The sequence below is a fragment of the Corvus cornix genome, chromosome 2 (genome assembly GCF_000738735.6).
Source record: "Corvus cornix cornix isolate S_Up_H32 chromosome 2, ASM73873v5, whole genome shotgun sequence".
Lineage (NCBI taxonomy): Eukaryota > Metazoa > Chordata > Aves > Passeriformes > Corvidae > Corvus > Corvus cornix.
Window position 1 is genome coordinate 147,443,932 of NC_046333.1, and position 17,018 is coordinate 147,460,949.

Consider the following 17,018-nt stretch of genomic DNA (forward strand, 5'->3'; position numbering starts at 1 on the left):
GCCAGTTCAGCAACAGAGACATTCTTGCATCCAGGATATCCTCTTACTTTTTCAGCTTTGGGCATCTACTGGGAAAGTGTACAGATGATCACTTGGAATATGGATACAAGGCTTTGAAGGGCTACATTTTAAAATGCTTGTCCCAGCTTCTTTGAACAGCTGTCCAAATAGAACCTACTCCAGTGTTTTCCAAGGACTTATCCTTCTGTGTGTGGATACTCAATAACTATTAGACAAGACCTGCAGGTCAGCTCTTCCAAATCAGGCATTAGATTTGTGATGGGGGCGGACTGAAATTTAGCAGAAGAGGTCTGAAACTGTGGAGGTCAGCCAACTGCAGTTGGCTCCTGGCTTTTTCCTCTCATTGGACTTCAAAATCAGCCTGCTCGGGCAATGGAACACTCAGCTGGCCAATCATAATTTTTTAATAGAAGTGTCTAAATCTGTAGTTTTCCCATCGATTCTGCATCTGCAGGATTGAAGCTGAAAACACAGAACATATCATAGAAGACTTACTCTGCACAACATTAACATTTTTTCAGCTGATCAATTAAAAAATTCCATTTTCTAGATTCTAGCCTTCTCCAGACCAAGACATATGCTTTTCTCTGCAGCTTTGCTCATCTTACAGTTAACACCACACACTATTCAGTATATTACAAAATGCAGTGAGTTTTTCAATTTCATGGTTTTTGCTAAAGTTTTCACCCTTCCTGCAAATAGAGGACTGGAAGCCTAAAATGCAAAAATAAACACTTACAAGGTTGTTAACCCTATCATATATTAAAATTTAACAGACATAGCAAGGTATGCATTCAAATGAAGATAAGATCCCATGACCTTCTGATCTTATATAAAGTCAGAACCACATTTTTGTATGCTTCTTATTTTTATCCTTACTTTTCTCCCCAGAATTTTAAAAAAACTTAGGGTCAAAGCCACTGATATTTTGCTTTACCTCCCATTTGGTCTCCCCATCATTCTCCACTAACTTCATTCCATGCTTGTTTTTAAGATGTCTGTTGAACTCCCATTTTGTACCATACACAAAGCTGCAAACAGGACATTTAATGCCACCTATAAGGAAACACAAATAAATTCCTTGGACTATTTTCATATAATTCTTTTTCAAGGCAGTAACAACCCGTTTAATTTGACCCCATCTCAATCAAGCCATGTAACTGTAAATTGTTTTCCTGTAGCCATTTGTCCAACATGAAGAATGTTAATATTTAACATATACATCAATGGCACGCTTTAATAATTTTTTTTAAATGTATCTTCTCTAAGACAGCTGTTCCAGTTTTTTCCAACTTTGTTCTTTTTATTTGTACATTAGCAAAGTAAACTAGGAAGAGTTAAAGTAATATCCTCTTCACCCAGATATCTTTGCTCTTGAGTTTTATGTTAACATGCAAACTGTAAATAAAGTTTTCTGTCTACAAAATGACACATAACATGAAGCTAGCACAATGTTTACTGTGTGAGTGTGCAGCATTACAGGTAAAAAAACTGAGCATGAAATCATGAGAATCCAATTTTCTACACCAGATTAAACAGCTTTTACTTCTTTTCTTATGAAAATCATTTGGTCAGATGTTAGATCTCAGCTGCTTGTAATTATGCAAATAAGTATTTCTCCTTTTTCCTCTCTATTGACTAAAGAGAACAAGAATAACCTGCCTGTGATAAATGATTGCATTAGGTGACCAGAACCCACTCTAACAAACCTAATGGCTCGGGAAGTGCCTTATGCCACTGCAGGAACTGTGCTACCATGTGGCTGACTCCACATCATTGTGGCCAAAGATGATGCTTACTCTGATGTTCAAATGCTTCAAACAGACTCACAGAAGCTGGTTATTAGCCAAGACCTGGGTGCACAGTCCTTTATGAACAAGGTGATTAGAAAAAACAGACCATTTTTCATTAATGGAAACCTACCATATGGTATCCTACCAGGTGAAAAAAAGTAAACATTTTATTTTGATAATACAGAATATAACTACACCCAGTCTCTAGGGGATTCACCAACACTTGTTACTACACAAACCTCCCTCTTTGCTCTCTCAGTCTTTACCAAACTTCACTGTTAGAGTAGATGCTCAATATTTCATCTCTAAACAAATCTGAAATAGCTTCACTATTAAGGGAAACTCAAAAAGTTCAGATTAGAACAATGACATTATCAGTTACAGAAAATGAAATTACACATTAATTTCACACCAATCTGCAGCATGAGGAAAAACCCATTGCTGTGAAACAGTGAACACTTTTCTGCATTACTTTGCTATTGAAACTATTATAACAACACACCAGGTAAATTAAATCCGTAACTTTTGTCATTATGACTTTAATTAAGTAACAAGTAATAGAAGCACAGAATTAAACTGGTAATATAGAACTCCATATCAGTGACTTGATATGAAAGCTCAGAAAAATTAATTTCTAGATGATTCTTTAAAATAATGGGTAACATACAGAGAAAGCCAATGAATTACATGCCTTTACTACTTTCAATAACAAAACTGATGTTTGTAACAAAATACTGCAGGCAGATCTTATATAGCTCCATAACTTTCTTCCATTGACATGTGCTCTCCAGTTTATTTATTGGCCTAAAATCTCCATAAGATAACTCTTATTTTCTGTCCAAAGAAAGCACATGATGACAGCTGTATAACAGAACACTGAGGCCACAACTGGATCCTCATGTGTGCACAAGTAGCTGCACAAACACAAATGAAAATCTGTCTCTCCGATACATAAACAAAATATTTATGGATGGGAAGGAGGATTGGTGAGGAGAAAAGAAAAAATTGAGGAAAACTTTATGTGACTTGCCCAGCACAAAGCAAGTGGAACTAAAAAAATAAGCCATCAAGTGAGCACACAGGCAGGGCCTTGCAGAAAAACCAGTGGGTAGTGCATAAGTACTCTTGTTGCCTTTGCAGAATACATCAAATTCTTATGGTATTTATTTTCCTTTATTACTTTATAACACTAAAATAAATGCCAGATCATAGACTTCTACTTAAACAAAGAAACATGCACAAACCCTGCAAAATCCCAAGCATTTCTCTGGTCCTGGGTGATTCCAATTTCTACCACAAGCCCAGAAATTAAATACTGCTGTCTATCCTTGGCAATGCAGTTGCTCAAATGAACACATTCCCTCTTCCATGAATCATTCATTTATTTATAAGCTCATTCTAGGAATCTTGAGTACAGTCCAGCAGTCTACATTCATATAAATATTTCCAATTAAGATTATCTGCAGTGCCTGCAAATGCCTCAAAAACCAATTGAGTAGAGGAGATGAGCAAGTGTGAGGCATTCACTCTGGGCTCAGTGGGTAACTTAGAACAAGCAGAATACAATAAAAATAGATATAGACAGCTTTTACTGATATTAATCTTTGTTACTTTCCCCTCTCAATTTCTTTCCAAGCCTTTTTTGCCTGCTGATATTCTCTCCTTTTCCTTTTCATCTATAGTCCTTTCATTTCAAAGGGTTTGCTTAATATCAGGTCTGAAAGGTCTTCTTCCTTTATATGAATACATGAATAAATTTCCAAAATTGCTTTTCAGATCTATGAATATAGTAAATTGAAACTAAAGAGAAGCTAGTCAGACAGCAAGGTGCAACTTCTGGCCCAAGCAGCTCAGAAACACAGAGAATCATCAAAAGGTTTGGGTTGGAAGGAACCTTAAAGATTATCCTGTTCCAAACCCCTTGCCAACTGGCAGGGACACCTTCCACTAGAACAGGTTGCTCAGGGCCCCTGAGCCTCAAGTGGGCTTGAACACTTCCAGGCATGGAGCATCCACAATTTCTACGGGCAACTTGTTTCAGTGCCTCACAGTGAAGAATTTCTATTACCTTGTATGACACTTAGGTGTCATATATGACAAATATGACTTGTCATACTGCATAATGTGTCCACAGTAATCTGCTTGTGTTGTGTGAACCAAATACAGAAGACCTGATTTGCAAATCAGGAAAACTTTTATAAACTTCAGTAGGATTCATGTTTATCACCTCAAAATGCAAATGTCTCCCACAAGGAACAATTCTTCCCTCAGTGAGATACCAAAACACCGAGAAAAATTCAGTGTTTCTATAGCATGATAAAGAATCTCTGGTCTTATTTGGAACCCAGGTGCAAGATCCATCTGATGCATCACAGAGCAGGAATTTGAGTTGGCAAAGGAAGCTGCATGTGGGAAAATTGCACCTATTAATACAGCTTTCTTCATTACAGAGCCCTGAGAAGAGACACTGACTTCATAGCTCCTACATGGATTTGATGCCCCATTACTGCTCTAAAATGCCTGACTTTTTCACAGATGAATGTGAAAAAGTGTGAATTCCACAGATGAATGTGGAAAACAGACACAGCACTAATGTCAGCACAGGAAATATAAATGCTGTGTAAGGAGGGGAAGAGAAAGAAGGATGTGAAGTCAGAGATGCAAAGAACAGAACAGGCTCTTTCAGTTGGAGGGGATCTACAAGGACCATCTAGTCCAACTGCCTGACCAAATGATGGAGGACCAAAAGTTAAAGCTGTTGTTAAGGGCATTGCCCAAATGCCCCTCAAACACTGACAGCCTTGGAACACTGATCACCTCTCTGGGAAGGCTGTTCCAGTGTTAGGTCAACTTCTCTGTAGAGAAATGCTTCCTTAATGCCTATTACCGCAGGCCTGGTTCCTACGGTGTATCACCGTGTCCCGCAGCTATAGGGAGGAGGAGGAGGAGAAGATCCAGCAGGCAGGAATTGTGCAGCAAGATTGATTTATTTAATTATTTTACAAACTCTTTTATAGACTTTTTTCTTCATAGTCTAATTGGACAAAGGACCAGCCACCCCTTGGGGGTGATTGGCCAAAATCCTAAAACATCCATTATCAAAATATTTTCTACTATACCATAAACAAGACTTTCCAAGGTTGCAGGTGGCTTGGTTGTTTACATTCCCTGCTACCTCTTCTGTGAGAGAGACAAGTCTCTCATGGACTTAGAAAAATAACAAGAAGATCCTCACTAACAGCATTTTTGTACCTACAAATGCCTAGGCACAGTTTTGAACCATTCCAATGTTTCCTACCGCTGCATCCCAGGGAGAAGAGCTCAGCACCTCTCTCTCCCCTTCCCCCCCTCAGGAAGCTGTTAGAGAGCAATGAGGTCACCCCTCAGCCCCCTCTTCTCCAAACCAGACAAAGCCCAGAGCCCTCAGCTGCTCCTCACAGGACATGACTTCCATCCCCGTCACCAGCTTTCTTTCCCTCTGGATACAGTCATGAACCTTCACATCCTCACCTGGTGGGTCCCAGCCCTGCACTCAGGGCTCCAACACTGAGCACAGCAGGATAATCCTCATTTTTCCTGGCTGGTTATGCTGCATTCAATGCACCCCAGGATGGGGTTTGCCCTCAGGCGTGCCAGGGCTCACTGCTGGCTCCTGGAGAGCTGCTGCCAACCTGCACTCCTGGATCCCCATCTGCAGGGCTGATCTCCCTACTTAGACCTGTGCCAGGCATTACTCCATCCTAAGGAGAATCTGACACTTGAACTTGTTAAATTTCATCCTGTTAATCACTGTCCAATGTTCCAATGTGGTGGAAAAAGGATATCCACCACAGAAAAAGTTAAAGGCTCTTCTCTTGCATCTCACCCTAATGTCTCCATTTTAAGGCTACTCTTGCATCTCAACAACTTTACAGTTGTTTGTTTCAGTGGAAAAGAATTATTTTCAGAAGTGCATTTATCTGGCTCCCAAAGGGAAAGCCTAATCAGCTCATGATTAATTTTATTTGTTCAAGACATTGCAAGTATGATCCCTAATTTATACTAAGAGAATTCATTCTCTAATACCTATTCCTAAGAGTGGCTACAGACAAATAATTCCTTGCAGTGCTCAGATATTTGGGAAGTTAAACAAAGCTCCCTATAATGCACAGTTCTTCCTTCATCTGGGTGACCACAAAATAGAGGCTCTGAATACTGACCAAGCAAATACTACTTCCTCAAAACAACTGCAGGTTCCCCATGGACTTACACTGTCTGTGAAAATAATTGTTAAATTATACTATATATTCCTACCCTGAAATTTATAGATATTTACTTTTAAAATTATTTGGTTTTTTGACAAAAAGGAAACAATGAAATGTTATATAAAAACAACACAGACCCATTACTTACTGTAGTTACACTTTTCCCCCTTACAGTGCAAGTTTAAAAGGAGAGTCTCAGATTGAGTTATCTTTCTCTGTGTCATGATTTCAGTATTTTAACATGGATTAATGCCTTCAATAGATAAATGTTATGTGTTAGATGAATGGTTTGGAAATCCCATTTAGAAATAATGTAACCTTAGAAGAATTATATTTAATTCATTATCTAATACAACAGCATTACTTTGGTCTCTGTTCCTCTTCAATGAAATCAGAAACTGAAGATTTCAAAAGATATTATTAAACTGTTCATAGTTTCTATTAAAAAATAGGGAAAACACTTTCTAAAATTATGAGTAACAAAGAAGAAAACTTACTTTTACCAAGAATTAAAGTATTTTCAACACACTTTAATACATAATCTGGCTTTCTCCTCTTCTTGCTCAATATTCCTCACACCAGGCACTAGAACTGAAGCAGCTTGACACCCAAAAACATACCTGACTGCATTATCAGTTGTTTTGCTTTGGTTCATCTACCCAGTGTGTAACAGCAAAGCTACTCATGTGAGTCAGATAAATTTTAAATTAGAATGTTAAGATTTCTGTTATACTACTAATAAAGTCTTGGGTTATTTACACAGACATGCTTCCTTTGCCCATAAGCAAGATTGTGAGCATAACAATTCCTAACCTGTTTTACCTGTACTCTCCTTTTACCCCAGATTTTTCTAGTGGGGGAATGATTTGCTGCTATTTACTCTTCAGTCTCTTTCCTTTTGTTTGCTCAACCTTACCTCAAGTTCAACCTTGCAGAATTGTCACAGAAATTTATCAGCAGAATGGTAGAAATTTATCATTCATTTCAACAGACAGTGATCCTTTACTTACAGAAAGAGACAAGTGTCAATGATAAATGTATGCAACAACAAACAGCACAGGCAAGGTCAAACAAAACTTTGGTTCACACACCCTTAAAAACCAGGAACAAAGGACTCTGAATGAAGGGTAAAAGGTGGCCATTTCCAAATTACTAAAAAGGAATAACGATTTATCATGAAACACCCAATAAACTGAGGAACACATATTGCACAAAAGTTTATCTTCACACCAAGTTTGCTTCAGCAAAAAAATGTAACAAATCTTATATGGTGGAGATGTACCTTGTTGGATAAGGGCTTCAGCTGCAGGCTCCCCAGACCCTGCATTGACATATTCTTCATTAGGATGTTTCCTGTTGTAATGTCTCTTCAGGGAACCAGAGATATTGCAGGAATAGTGGCAGTGTGCACAGCGGAAGGGCTGGGAGCGAAAAGGAAAATGTTGGGACTGTATTTCCTCACCTTTAACAGGAGATACAGGTCTAAGCTGAAATGTTTTGATCCCAAGAAACCATGTCCATTTCTGGCTTAGGCATCTTTCAAGGAGACCCTCCGAAATTCAACATAAATGGAAAGTGTAACTAAACATTGTCTAAATTTGGTACTTTTTATTATGTGCAAGACAACAAGTATTCTCAATATTGTAAGATTATTACACAGTTTCTGTAATTCAGTAAATTGTGTGCTTTCATAATTGATGATAACAGGTCTGACCATATGGAGACTGTCTACTATGAAATTACTCAGCTGTTGTGAGCTTTGGACTGAAAGAGGGGAGCAAGACAACTAAAATAACTGAAACTACGACATGGTTGTACAGTCAATCTAATTTAACAAGTTTCCCTTTCTTTTAATTTTTTCTTTCCTTTCCCCTTTCCCTTTTCTTTCACCTTTCCCTGGCATTTACAATTCTATGACCATTTGGTGAGCTAGTTTTGGCAACTAAATTAATTAATTTTTTAAGAACACGTCTCTCTTCAACTGACAGGGAGACAAATTCCTAAGGAAAAAAAATGAGGAAAACAAACATTTGAGCCTAAAGTTAACCTTTGAGAATAACTTTCTGACAGTTATCACAGTTATAGGAAGCTTGACACAACCATTAGGTCCTGGAAAAGCATGCAGACATTGACCAAAGTCCTCAGGGAAAAGTCAAATACCTGAGAATGGGATGCAAAATGTCTCATGCACAGCAGCCCCACCTAAAGCTGCTCAGCAGAAAATGGTTGGTACAGAAATGTTCATCTAGGAGCTGAATTTAAAGCAGAGAAATGTCAGGGTCCATTAATTAGAACACTCTCCTAAGCTCATTGCTCACGCTCTTCCTTCAGGCTCCAAACAGCAAAAATAAGGAAGAAAAGTGATGTTCAGACTCCCTTAACCTTACACTTCAGACAGTACTGTAACATTCAGCTACTCAATATTTCAGAGATGGGTACTGTCTATTGCTGAAACTGTCATTTTTAAAAGACAGTAATCCAGACAGACTGCTGTGTTCTTGTAGCACTCTCTTGTGCAAGTCACACATGTCACCTGCTATTGGACAGCAGGATTGCAAATTCACGGAGCTGGGAAATATGATGGATTATAATTAGATCACATAAGTAGTGACATTTCTCTGAGCCTCATAAGCAGGAAAACAACTGTCCTAGAAGGAGGCAAACATTTTTTTAACTCCTTTACACAAATACTCCTGATTGATCTGATGCAGTGGTCAGCACTCTTGACAATGCCTTAAACTGCCACACTTATGTGCAAGCAGATGCCGAGGTCAGAACCAGCTACATTTCAAGAACTGCACTGTGAGTACATTCATCACTTTAGCCATCAAAAAAGGAAAATTATGTATTTTCATTTACAAAAAATCCTTTAAAAATGTAAGTCCGGAGCAAAACCACATACTTAAGAAAGAAAAATTATTTGTTCAAAATGTATCATCTCTTTCAATGACTTGTTTTGTCTTCCAAAACTTAAATCATCATTGAAAAGACTGCTTGCCTTTCTGCTTTATGGCTCTTGTTAAGAATGCCTGCAGTGTACTCTTTATAGAAGTACAATGATCTGTTAGATAATGAAAGATGTTACATATGAAAATAGTATGATGTTTTCAGTAAGAAATATGCTTATTGTCAAGATAAAGCCTCACATTAAAATGAACATTTTCATAAATACAAAATACTTTTTTTTCTGGAAAAGAAGCTAGTATAATTCCTATTTACTGAATATAACAACTGACAATACATTAAGAGCTATCATGCTGAGAACCAATGTGAAATTTAGAAATAAAACCGTACTACCATTTATTAAAATAAACTGTATCTCTAATTTCAATACTTCACGGAAGGATTAACAATTTTCAAAACTCTTTCCAATGCATGTTTCAGATAAATGGGCTGTTTTAAAATGAATTCTCTTCAATTTTCTTCAAATATATGAACTCATCTACAGTACAACAGACTGGCAATCTTCAGGGAAAATTAAGGTGGGCAATGAACAGTGATATAGGGAATTTGCTTTCATGCCTCCTTAGGACATTTTAAGGTACATATTAAATCTACTCTCTCAAGGACTGACAATCAAACCCAATAATGCTTGTTTCATATTGCAACACACAGATATTTTTGTCAAGTAAAACTACTAATTACAAATTGGTCATGAACAAAATAACCCTATCTCAAAAGTCTGAATATAAAGTCAAAATTTCTAAAGTATTAAAATGTTTATATACTGTTAATTGTCACCAAACAGGAAAATGTGCCAGTTTTAATATTGTTATCTGAAGTTCTCTGTATTTCCTAATAACTTTAAGCACGATTTATATGTTTTCTTACCTTGAAAGAGACGTGTTGTTCCATATGACGTAGGAGCTGTGGTTTCTGGGCAGCTGTATAGTCACACACTGTGCATTTAAACTGCTTTCCTGAAATGGGAATAGGAAATGGAATAACTTTTTCTATTTAAGTTTAGAAAACTACTGATTCTATTTCCCCATAAATTCCAAAATGCTAAGAATGAACAATACGAGAAGTCTGGCGCTTGCTCTGCAAAACTTTGGTTAAATAGAGCTAAGAGCAGAGTATGGGAGGAAAAAAGGCCCGAGTGCAATCTTTAAATTGTAAGCATTAAACACTCTGGATTCTCCTGGGATAGTCACTTGGGAAAGAAGAAAAAGAATTGTTATAGTGCACCCTAAATGAAAGGAGGAAATCCATTATTTACAGCTGTAGGCACAGCTACTTTGCTATTTGTAAAGCACACTTGGAAATCCTTAAAACACCCATGTTTGATCATGCTCACATGGTTTTTTTTATTTCTGTCCATAGCACTGAATTGCTATGATTCAAATACATTTTCCCTTCAAAGCAGTCTCTCTCACTAATTTATTTTTTCCCTTATGATTTAAATGCACACAATTTCCTTCTTTTTATTCTCTGGGTTTCATACTCCCTTTCTCCTTATTTTGCCTCTAAGATTCTATCAGGGCTGCTACCTCCAGCCAAATTACAAGGTGCATTAAATACAGAAGGACTTCATTCCTGAATTAAATAAGCATGGCTGGCAAATTGTATTTGACTGACGTGCAATAAGGACATGCTAGAAACTACTCCAAAAGCAAAAGAAGCAAAAAGTAAAGTAGAATAGAGAATATTCTGTATTATCACAAAGAAATGGGGTTTCTTTAGATTCCAGATCCTGATGTAAAAAGTTACAAGCATTTTATACTAAGTGTGAAAGTTTCTATAAAATACAGCTTCTGGTATCTAAATAAAATAATGAAAACTAGGCTTTTTGGTTTGCTTCTACTCACAAACAGTAATGACCCTGGGCTACAGAATTGCTTTCTATCATGTTGCTCTTGAGAAGTCTGTCTTCTGCAAAAGAATAAATCAGACACAAAACTACTTTATATTCCACTGCTTAAACTGACCTTGCAGGGCTGTGATATTTGAACAAAAATTGCTTGGATTCATAAGTCAGTAAGACAAGACTCATGAACAGTGAAACACCTGATTCACTTATTCATTAAATAACTGAAGAACACTAGGTGTGTGCTGGTAGGAACTTTTGCAGTGCTGTCACTTCAGGAAGGGACCTTGAGCAAAGAGAAGCTGTCGCTCAAGAGGCTGAAAGTCCCCTGACAAACCACATTCCTGGTGACAAACGTTCTCTTCTTTTTTCACAGCGGTTTGAAATGCATGAGAAGTTTGTTGGGGTGGACTTAGTGAGGAATATTACTTAAGACTCCACAGACAGTGAGATCCTGTTTCCACTGGAGCCAATGGCAAAACTCACCCTTCAAATGTATGAGGAATTTCCTGTAACAATTTTGGAATTGTGAAAAGCAAGGCTAAAGAGCCTAAGTCTTGGATTTATTTGTACCAGTCAAAAACGGAGGTTCATCAAAAAGGAACACAGAGTCATAGAATGGTTTGGGTTGGAAGGGACTTTAAAAGTCATCTTGTTCCAACCCCCCTGTGATGGGCTAGGACACCTTCCACTAGAAGTCACCACAGTTATTCCAGAAGATGATGAGTTTGAAGCCAGATAAAGAAGGCTCCTGGTAATAACAATGCCTCTAGAGTCAAGGTTTCAGCCTGACCTAGCAGTTATTTGTAAGAGAACATAGCTCTTCACTTGGATTTCAATATTTAAAGCTAATTTCACACTTTTAAACCCAACCCAGAGATGGCGAGATCCTGCTCAACTATGGCACTATTCTTAACAGTGCCAAAATTCAAAGCAGCCTCAGATGAATTGCAGTAATGACTTACACACACATAGATTTTGTTCAAGAAATGTAACTAACAGGTGAAAAAAATTCAACTTTCATTGCTGAATATTTGATCATGCCAGATGGTGAAAACAAAACAGAAAGGTTTTGAAATTAAACCCCATGTAGTGATTTACTTTACAGGGACATAGAAAGAGACCTTTTAATTTTTCTTTATAGACTGATCATGCTTGAAATTTCCTTTTCATTCAAACACAACAACCTGCCTCCTTCTCCCAGCCAGGAATCAGCTGAGGACTGCATTTGGTAAGTAAAATCTTGATTCTTGCATATGAAGTTTAGATGCATGTGCCACACCTACTTGTTACTGACCAAGTTATTTCAAAATACTGGGAAGTACTTTTTGAGTAACAAGTGATTTACTAACTCACAGTATTTCTGCAGTAACTTTGGTAATAAAACAGTAACTATAATCTTCCTGTAACGTAGCATATTGATGTAAAGGGGATTCTCTCTCACTTGAACACACAGACATAAGCATTACTTAATATCTCTGACACAGAAACTTCATATACATTCTAAAAATGTAACAGAGCATTGTCTGCTTTCTGTGAAGATGTAATTTGAAGGAAAAAAAAAAGAATGGAAATGAAATGGTCAACAAAAAGTGGAATGAGGTTTCACAGAGTTGCATGAGTAACAAAGATCAAGATACTAAGTCATAGTGAAGGTCTGTACAACTTATCCTGCTAAATAATTTACTTCAACTTGATAATCACAGAATAATAAAGTATTGTTGTGCTCTAACTTTTGATATAAAATGGGGTACTTTTCTGGATGTGCATCTTGCTTTTTACAGTTATCATCATAGAAATATTAAAATTGCAGGGCAAATAAGGTGCTGCATGTGAGACTGTAGAGAGTCAGTGCCCAGGTTTGCCACCGGCTGATTAGACATCAGGACAAGGCCTTGTGTCTGCTGGGCTGCTGGATTTGCCATCAGGATCCTAACAATATTCTCATAGAACAAAACAGTAAGAGACTTAAATATAGAACTATCGGCAATTTCAAACTACCAATTATTTTTGATGTATTGAGATCAACCATTTTCTGTAAGAACAAGGAAGGCATATAAATTTCAGAAAACACAAAATTTCAGAAAAACCTAGTATTTCAGAGACAGCTGTCTGTCTTTCATAGAAATTAGTTTTTGTCATGGGTTAGCATAGCTACGGAAGTGATTCTCTTGCAAAGAGGTGCTTACAGCTTCCTCTATGACCTGACAGAACCTATCAACTGGCTAGTTTGAATGCTGGCAATTTTTTAAGCCACTTTAAAAGCCACTCTTTAGCTTGACACTCCTCTGTGGTCCACATTTAAGAATGGACAAACCCTGGAAAAGCTGTCTCTTGCTTCCGGCCTTGGGACAGGTAACTGGGGGGGACCCATGCGGCCCAGAGGGGCCAGGCCCTGCTCAGCCCGGGCCGGGCCCAGGACACAGCATCCTGGAGCCGTGCGGCCCTGTTCCATCCAGGCCCCCCACAGCCCTGTTCCATCCACGGCCCTGTTCCATCCATAGCCCCCCACAGCCCTGTTCCATCCACAGCCCCCCTGTTCCATCCATAGCCCCCCACAGCCCTGTTCCATCCACAGCCCCCCTGTTCCATCCATAGCCCCCCACAGCCCTGTTCCATCCACAGCCCCCCTGTTCCATCCATAGCCCCCCACAGCCCTGTTCCATCCACGGTCCCCCCACAGACCTGTTCCATCCATAGCCCCCCACAGCCCTGTTCCATCCACAGCCCCCTGTTCCATCCATAGCCCCCCACAGCCCTGTTCCATCCATAGCCCCCCACAGCCCTGTTCCATCCACAGCCCCCCTGTTCCATCCATAGCCCCCCACAGCCCTGTTCCATCCACGGTCCCCCCACAGCCCTGTTCCATCCACAGCCCCCCACAGCCCTGTTCCATCCACGGTCCCCCCACAGCCCTGTTCCATCCAGGCCCCCCCACAGCCCTGTTCCATCCAGGCGACTCCTAGTGCAGCCGGGGCTCATCGAGATCGATGCCCCGCTGTCCTGCAAAGATCATGTGACCAACAGTGATAAGGGAATTCCAGCTGCAAGGCCCAGCTGAGATTAACCCTTTTAGTGCTGTAAGTTTCCCCCAGAACAGATGAAGCCTGCAGACATCAATTCTCTCCCGAGTCAACACCATAAAGACACCAAAGTCAGTGAAGAAGGAAGAGCTGAAACCCTGAGGGGGGAGAAAGAGGAGATGCTTAGAAGCTGAAATTCTGTTGTAAAGCTATGGTGGTGATGGACTATGATATATCAGAGTACATGTTGTAATTTCATGAAAGCATGTAATTTCATGAGTGCTCAAACTGTAATTGTGAGCAGAAGTACTTGTGCTGAAATAAGCAAATGACAGTAGCTGTTATTTCATGAGGATCCTTTTGCTCCCAGGGAAGGGGGAGGGCCTCTATTCCTAGAGATGAAGATGCTCCCAGAGATGGGTGAAGAGAACCTTTGTTCCTGAACAGCTCAACCTTAAAATGGTAGCCCAGTAGCTCAAGACTGGACCCTCGAAAGCAGTTGTGGGGAAAGCTGCAAGTCGGGGGAAGGGACTCTCACATGATGCGAGCAGAGAACCAACCCGGGTGGCTGTCTCGTTGTGACATTGAAGCCATGAAGAGAACTTCTTGTGGAGATGTCTCCACAGCATGAGCAAGAGAGACTCCTCTCCCTAAGTGAACTGAAAAAGGTTATTATAGAAGTGGTAAACTGACTGAACATCTCAAGGGTTGTCTCTTTACATTGTCAGTGGGAGAAGGGAGAAAGGTGGGGGGAGGAGAAGTGTTCTGAAGGTTTAGTCTGATTTTTTTTCTTTCTTTTAGGTCCATTAATAAAGTTCTTTATATTCTTTTAAGTTTTGTGCCTGCTTTGCTTTCTCCTAATTCTTACCTCACAGAAGGTAAATACTGAGCATTTTGGACCAAACCACTACACTCTAATTGGTGTTTCTGCCCGGTTTACGAACTGAACCCACTGCAGTTTTTCGAAGTTTTGAACTGTTTTCCAAATGGTGTCTCCTGAGAATAAACAAAATCCGTAAATCACACTTAAGTGTTCAACTGTAAAACATTTGTTAATGAGGCCTGTTGTACAACCAATATTTATTGTCCTAAAACAGATTTAATAAACATGCACTTACCATCAGCAGTATGAAGGAGTTTATGGCTCTTCAAAGTGCCCTTTGATTTGAACTTCTTCCCACACATATCACAAAGGTGCGTTTTCTCCGTGCTGTGACGATTCATGTGGGCTTTCAAGTTGCTCTTGCTGCGAGTGGCATACTCACAGAGGGAACATTTGAAGGGTTTGACACCTAAACATGAAAAATTATACCATGAAACAAGCAGGCTGTGCCTTTCCATGAGAGGCTGGACATTTGCTTGAAAGAAATTTCACATCATGTGAGCAACATGGTCAAAGAGAAACATTCAAAATTTGGATCTCTACAAATAAAAAATTTCATCTATAGCTTCTGTGTAAATGATGCCAAGCTTGTTAAGCATCACTTAACTGTTAAGAGAAAGGAGGAGTCTTTTAGAATTGAATATTGCTCTACTGAAGCCAGGTACTGAGTCTAGCCAGGCAGTACTGATAATTGGGTCTTGCTATGCCTATCCTTCATTTAGAAGTAAGCTCCAGACTGCCTGCAGTGATGCCTAGCTGGTGTAAATATCTCCCTCTGAATAGCTTCAAATAACTATCATTCTCTGTTTACTACACTGTTTACAACAGAGAAGCAACCTGTGGTAAGGAGGACTGCTTCATTAGGTAGTTAAAGCATAAGTTAAATGTGCAAGCTGTGTTTTATTGTTAACTAGTGTCAGATTTGCTAATGGGTCAGGCAGTGGTATTGCCTGGGCTCTCAGTAAGATACAAGCACTTAAAACTTCACTTCCCTCAAACTGTCCAAAGCACGTTGAGAGATATCCAGTGTGTCACATAACAAAAGGTCTGTAAGAACAAAGTAAATCCTTCAAAGAAAAGCTGAATAAATCTGAACTGGCAGAGTAGTTCAACAGTTGCATGAGGGTCTGCACATTTTAGATTGATACTCGTGACCTTAAAACTAGATTTACAAGCATGAGGAATTACAGTCTGCTTTAAGCAGACTTGATTGCACACTTTCATTTGGGAATAAATTTCTATTCACCTCTTTCTCCTGCTAGTTACATGACATGGGTTCCCAGTTCCAGTCAGAATAAAAGAACTCTGTCTATGGAATACACAAGGAATTGCTCTAACCTGCATTCTGCCTTACCTAAATTCCTTAATGAAGGCCACTGGAGAGGACCCCTGCTATGCTACGCAGGCAGGAAAACTTAGAGCATTTAAACAAATATGCTGAACTACCTATATGGGAACACTTTGAAAACAAGATACCAGCTTGAGAACACCAAATCCCATTATCCCCTTTATGCAGAGGGATGGCTAAAGAACCCAAAGGCATGGGCAGTCTGTCCCAGAGATTATTAACATGACCAAAGACCATGTAAGCAGTCTTCAACCTTTTATTAAAATACACAGACTTGACAGACACAAGATTTTACTGTCTAAAGATTTAAATTCTAGGCATTTTTAACCCAGGTGTTGCCACATTACTGGAATTTCTCCCTTAAAAAGTCATAAATATGATGAGCATTATCTTAGGGGATTTTGATCACTGTCTGTGTCTGTGCAGCTAGCTGCCATGCTCTGCATGATTTAATTAAAATACTCACAGAATTTATATGTATACATCAAAGCAATTGGATTTCAGTTGGTTTACTAACAGATTTCCAGACCAAGGATTTTTGGACAAATGTGAAAGGAGCAGCAGTGACTCATAAGATGCTACAGAAAATTACTTGTTTTAAAATACTGAGCATGTTCAGTATTCATTCACTCCTCCTTACTCCCATAGAATACTTTACAGATGTTTATGAATGAGTTTTGGAAAAAAATTGCATCAGATTTTTATTAATTTTTATAAAACATTTAAATTGTCTCTTCATATTCTGAGTGTGCAGTTCCATATGTGATCCAGAATCCATTAAACTAATTAATTAATCTCCAATGTAGCTTATAGTTTGTAATTTGGGTATAGAAATAAACTTGAATCTGGTTTTTTTTATGTCAGCAAAGCTCCAGTGGAATATGAGACTCGTTATATGC

At 38.9% G+C, this 17,018-nt stretch overlaps 1 protein-coding gene across 4 annotated transcripts in view; it reads right to left on the reverse strand.

Moving 5' to 3' along the window:
- The window catches only part of ZFAT (zinc finger and AT-hook domain containing), a 77,270-nt gene that overhangs the window by 15,109 nt on the left and 45,143 nt on the right, over nucleotides 1-17,018 (reverse strand). For 3 of the 4 annotated variants that reach the window (XM_010404733.4, XM_019289284.3, XM_010404737.4), the window contains exons 10-13: nucleotides 15,007-15,180; nucleotides 9,890-9,978; nucleotides 7,341-7,479; nucleotides 959-1,077 (exon numbers count right to left, since the gene is read on the reverse strand). In XM_010404733.4, coding sequence (XP_010403035.2) covers nucleotides 959-1,077; nucleotides 7,341-7,479; nucleotides 9,890-9,978; nucleotides 15,007-15,180 — 521 coding nt within the window. The remainder of the gene's footprint in view (nucleotides 1-958; nucleotides 1,078-7,340; nucleotides 7,480-9,889; nucleotides 9,979-15,006; nucleotides 15,181-17,018) is intronic. The other variant, XM_019289285.3, reaches the window with a different exon arrangement.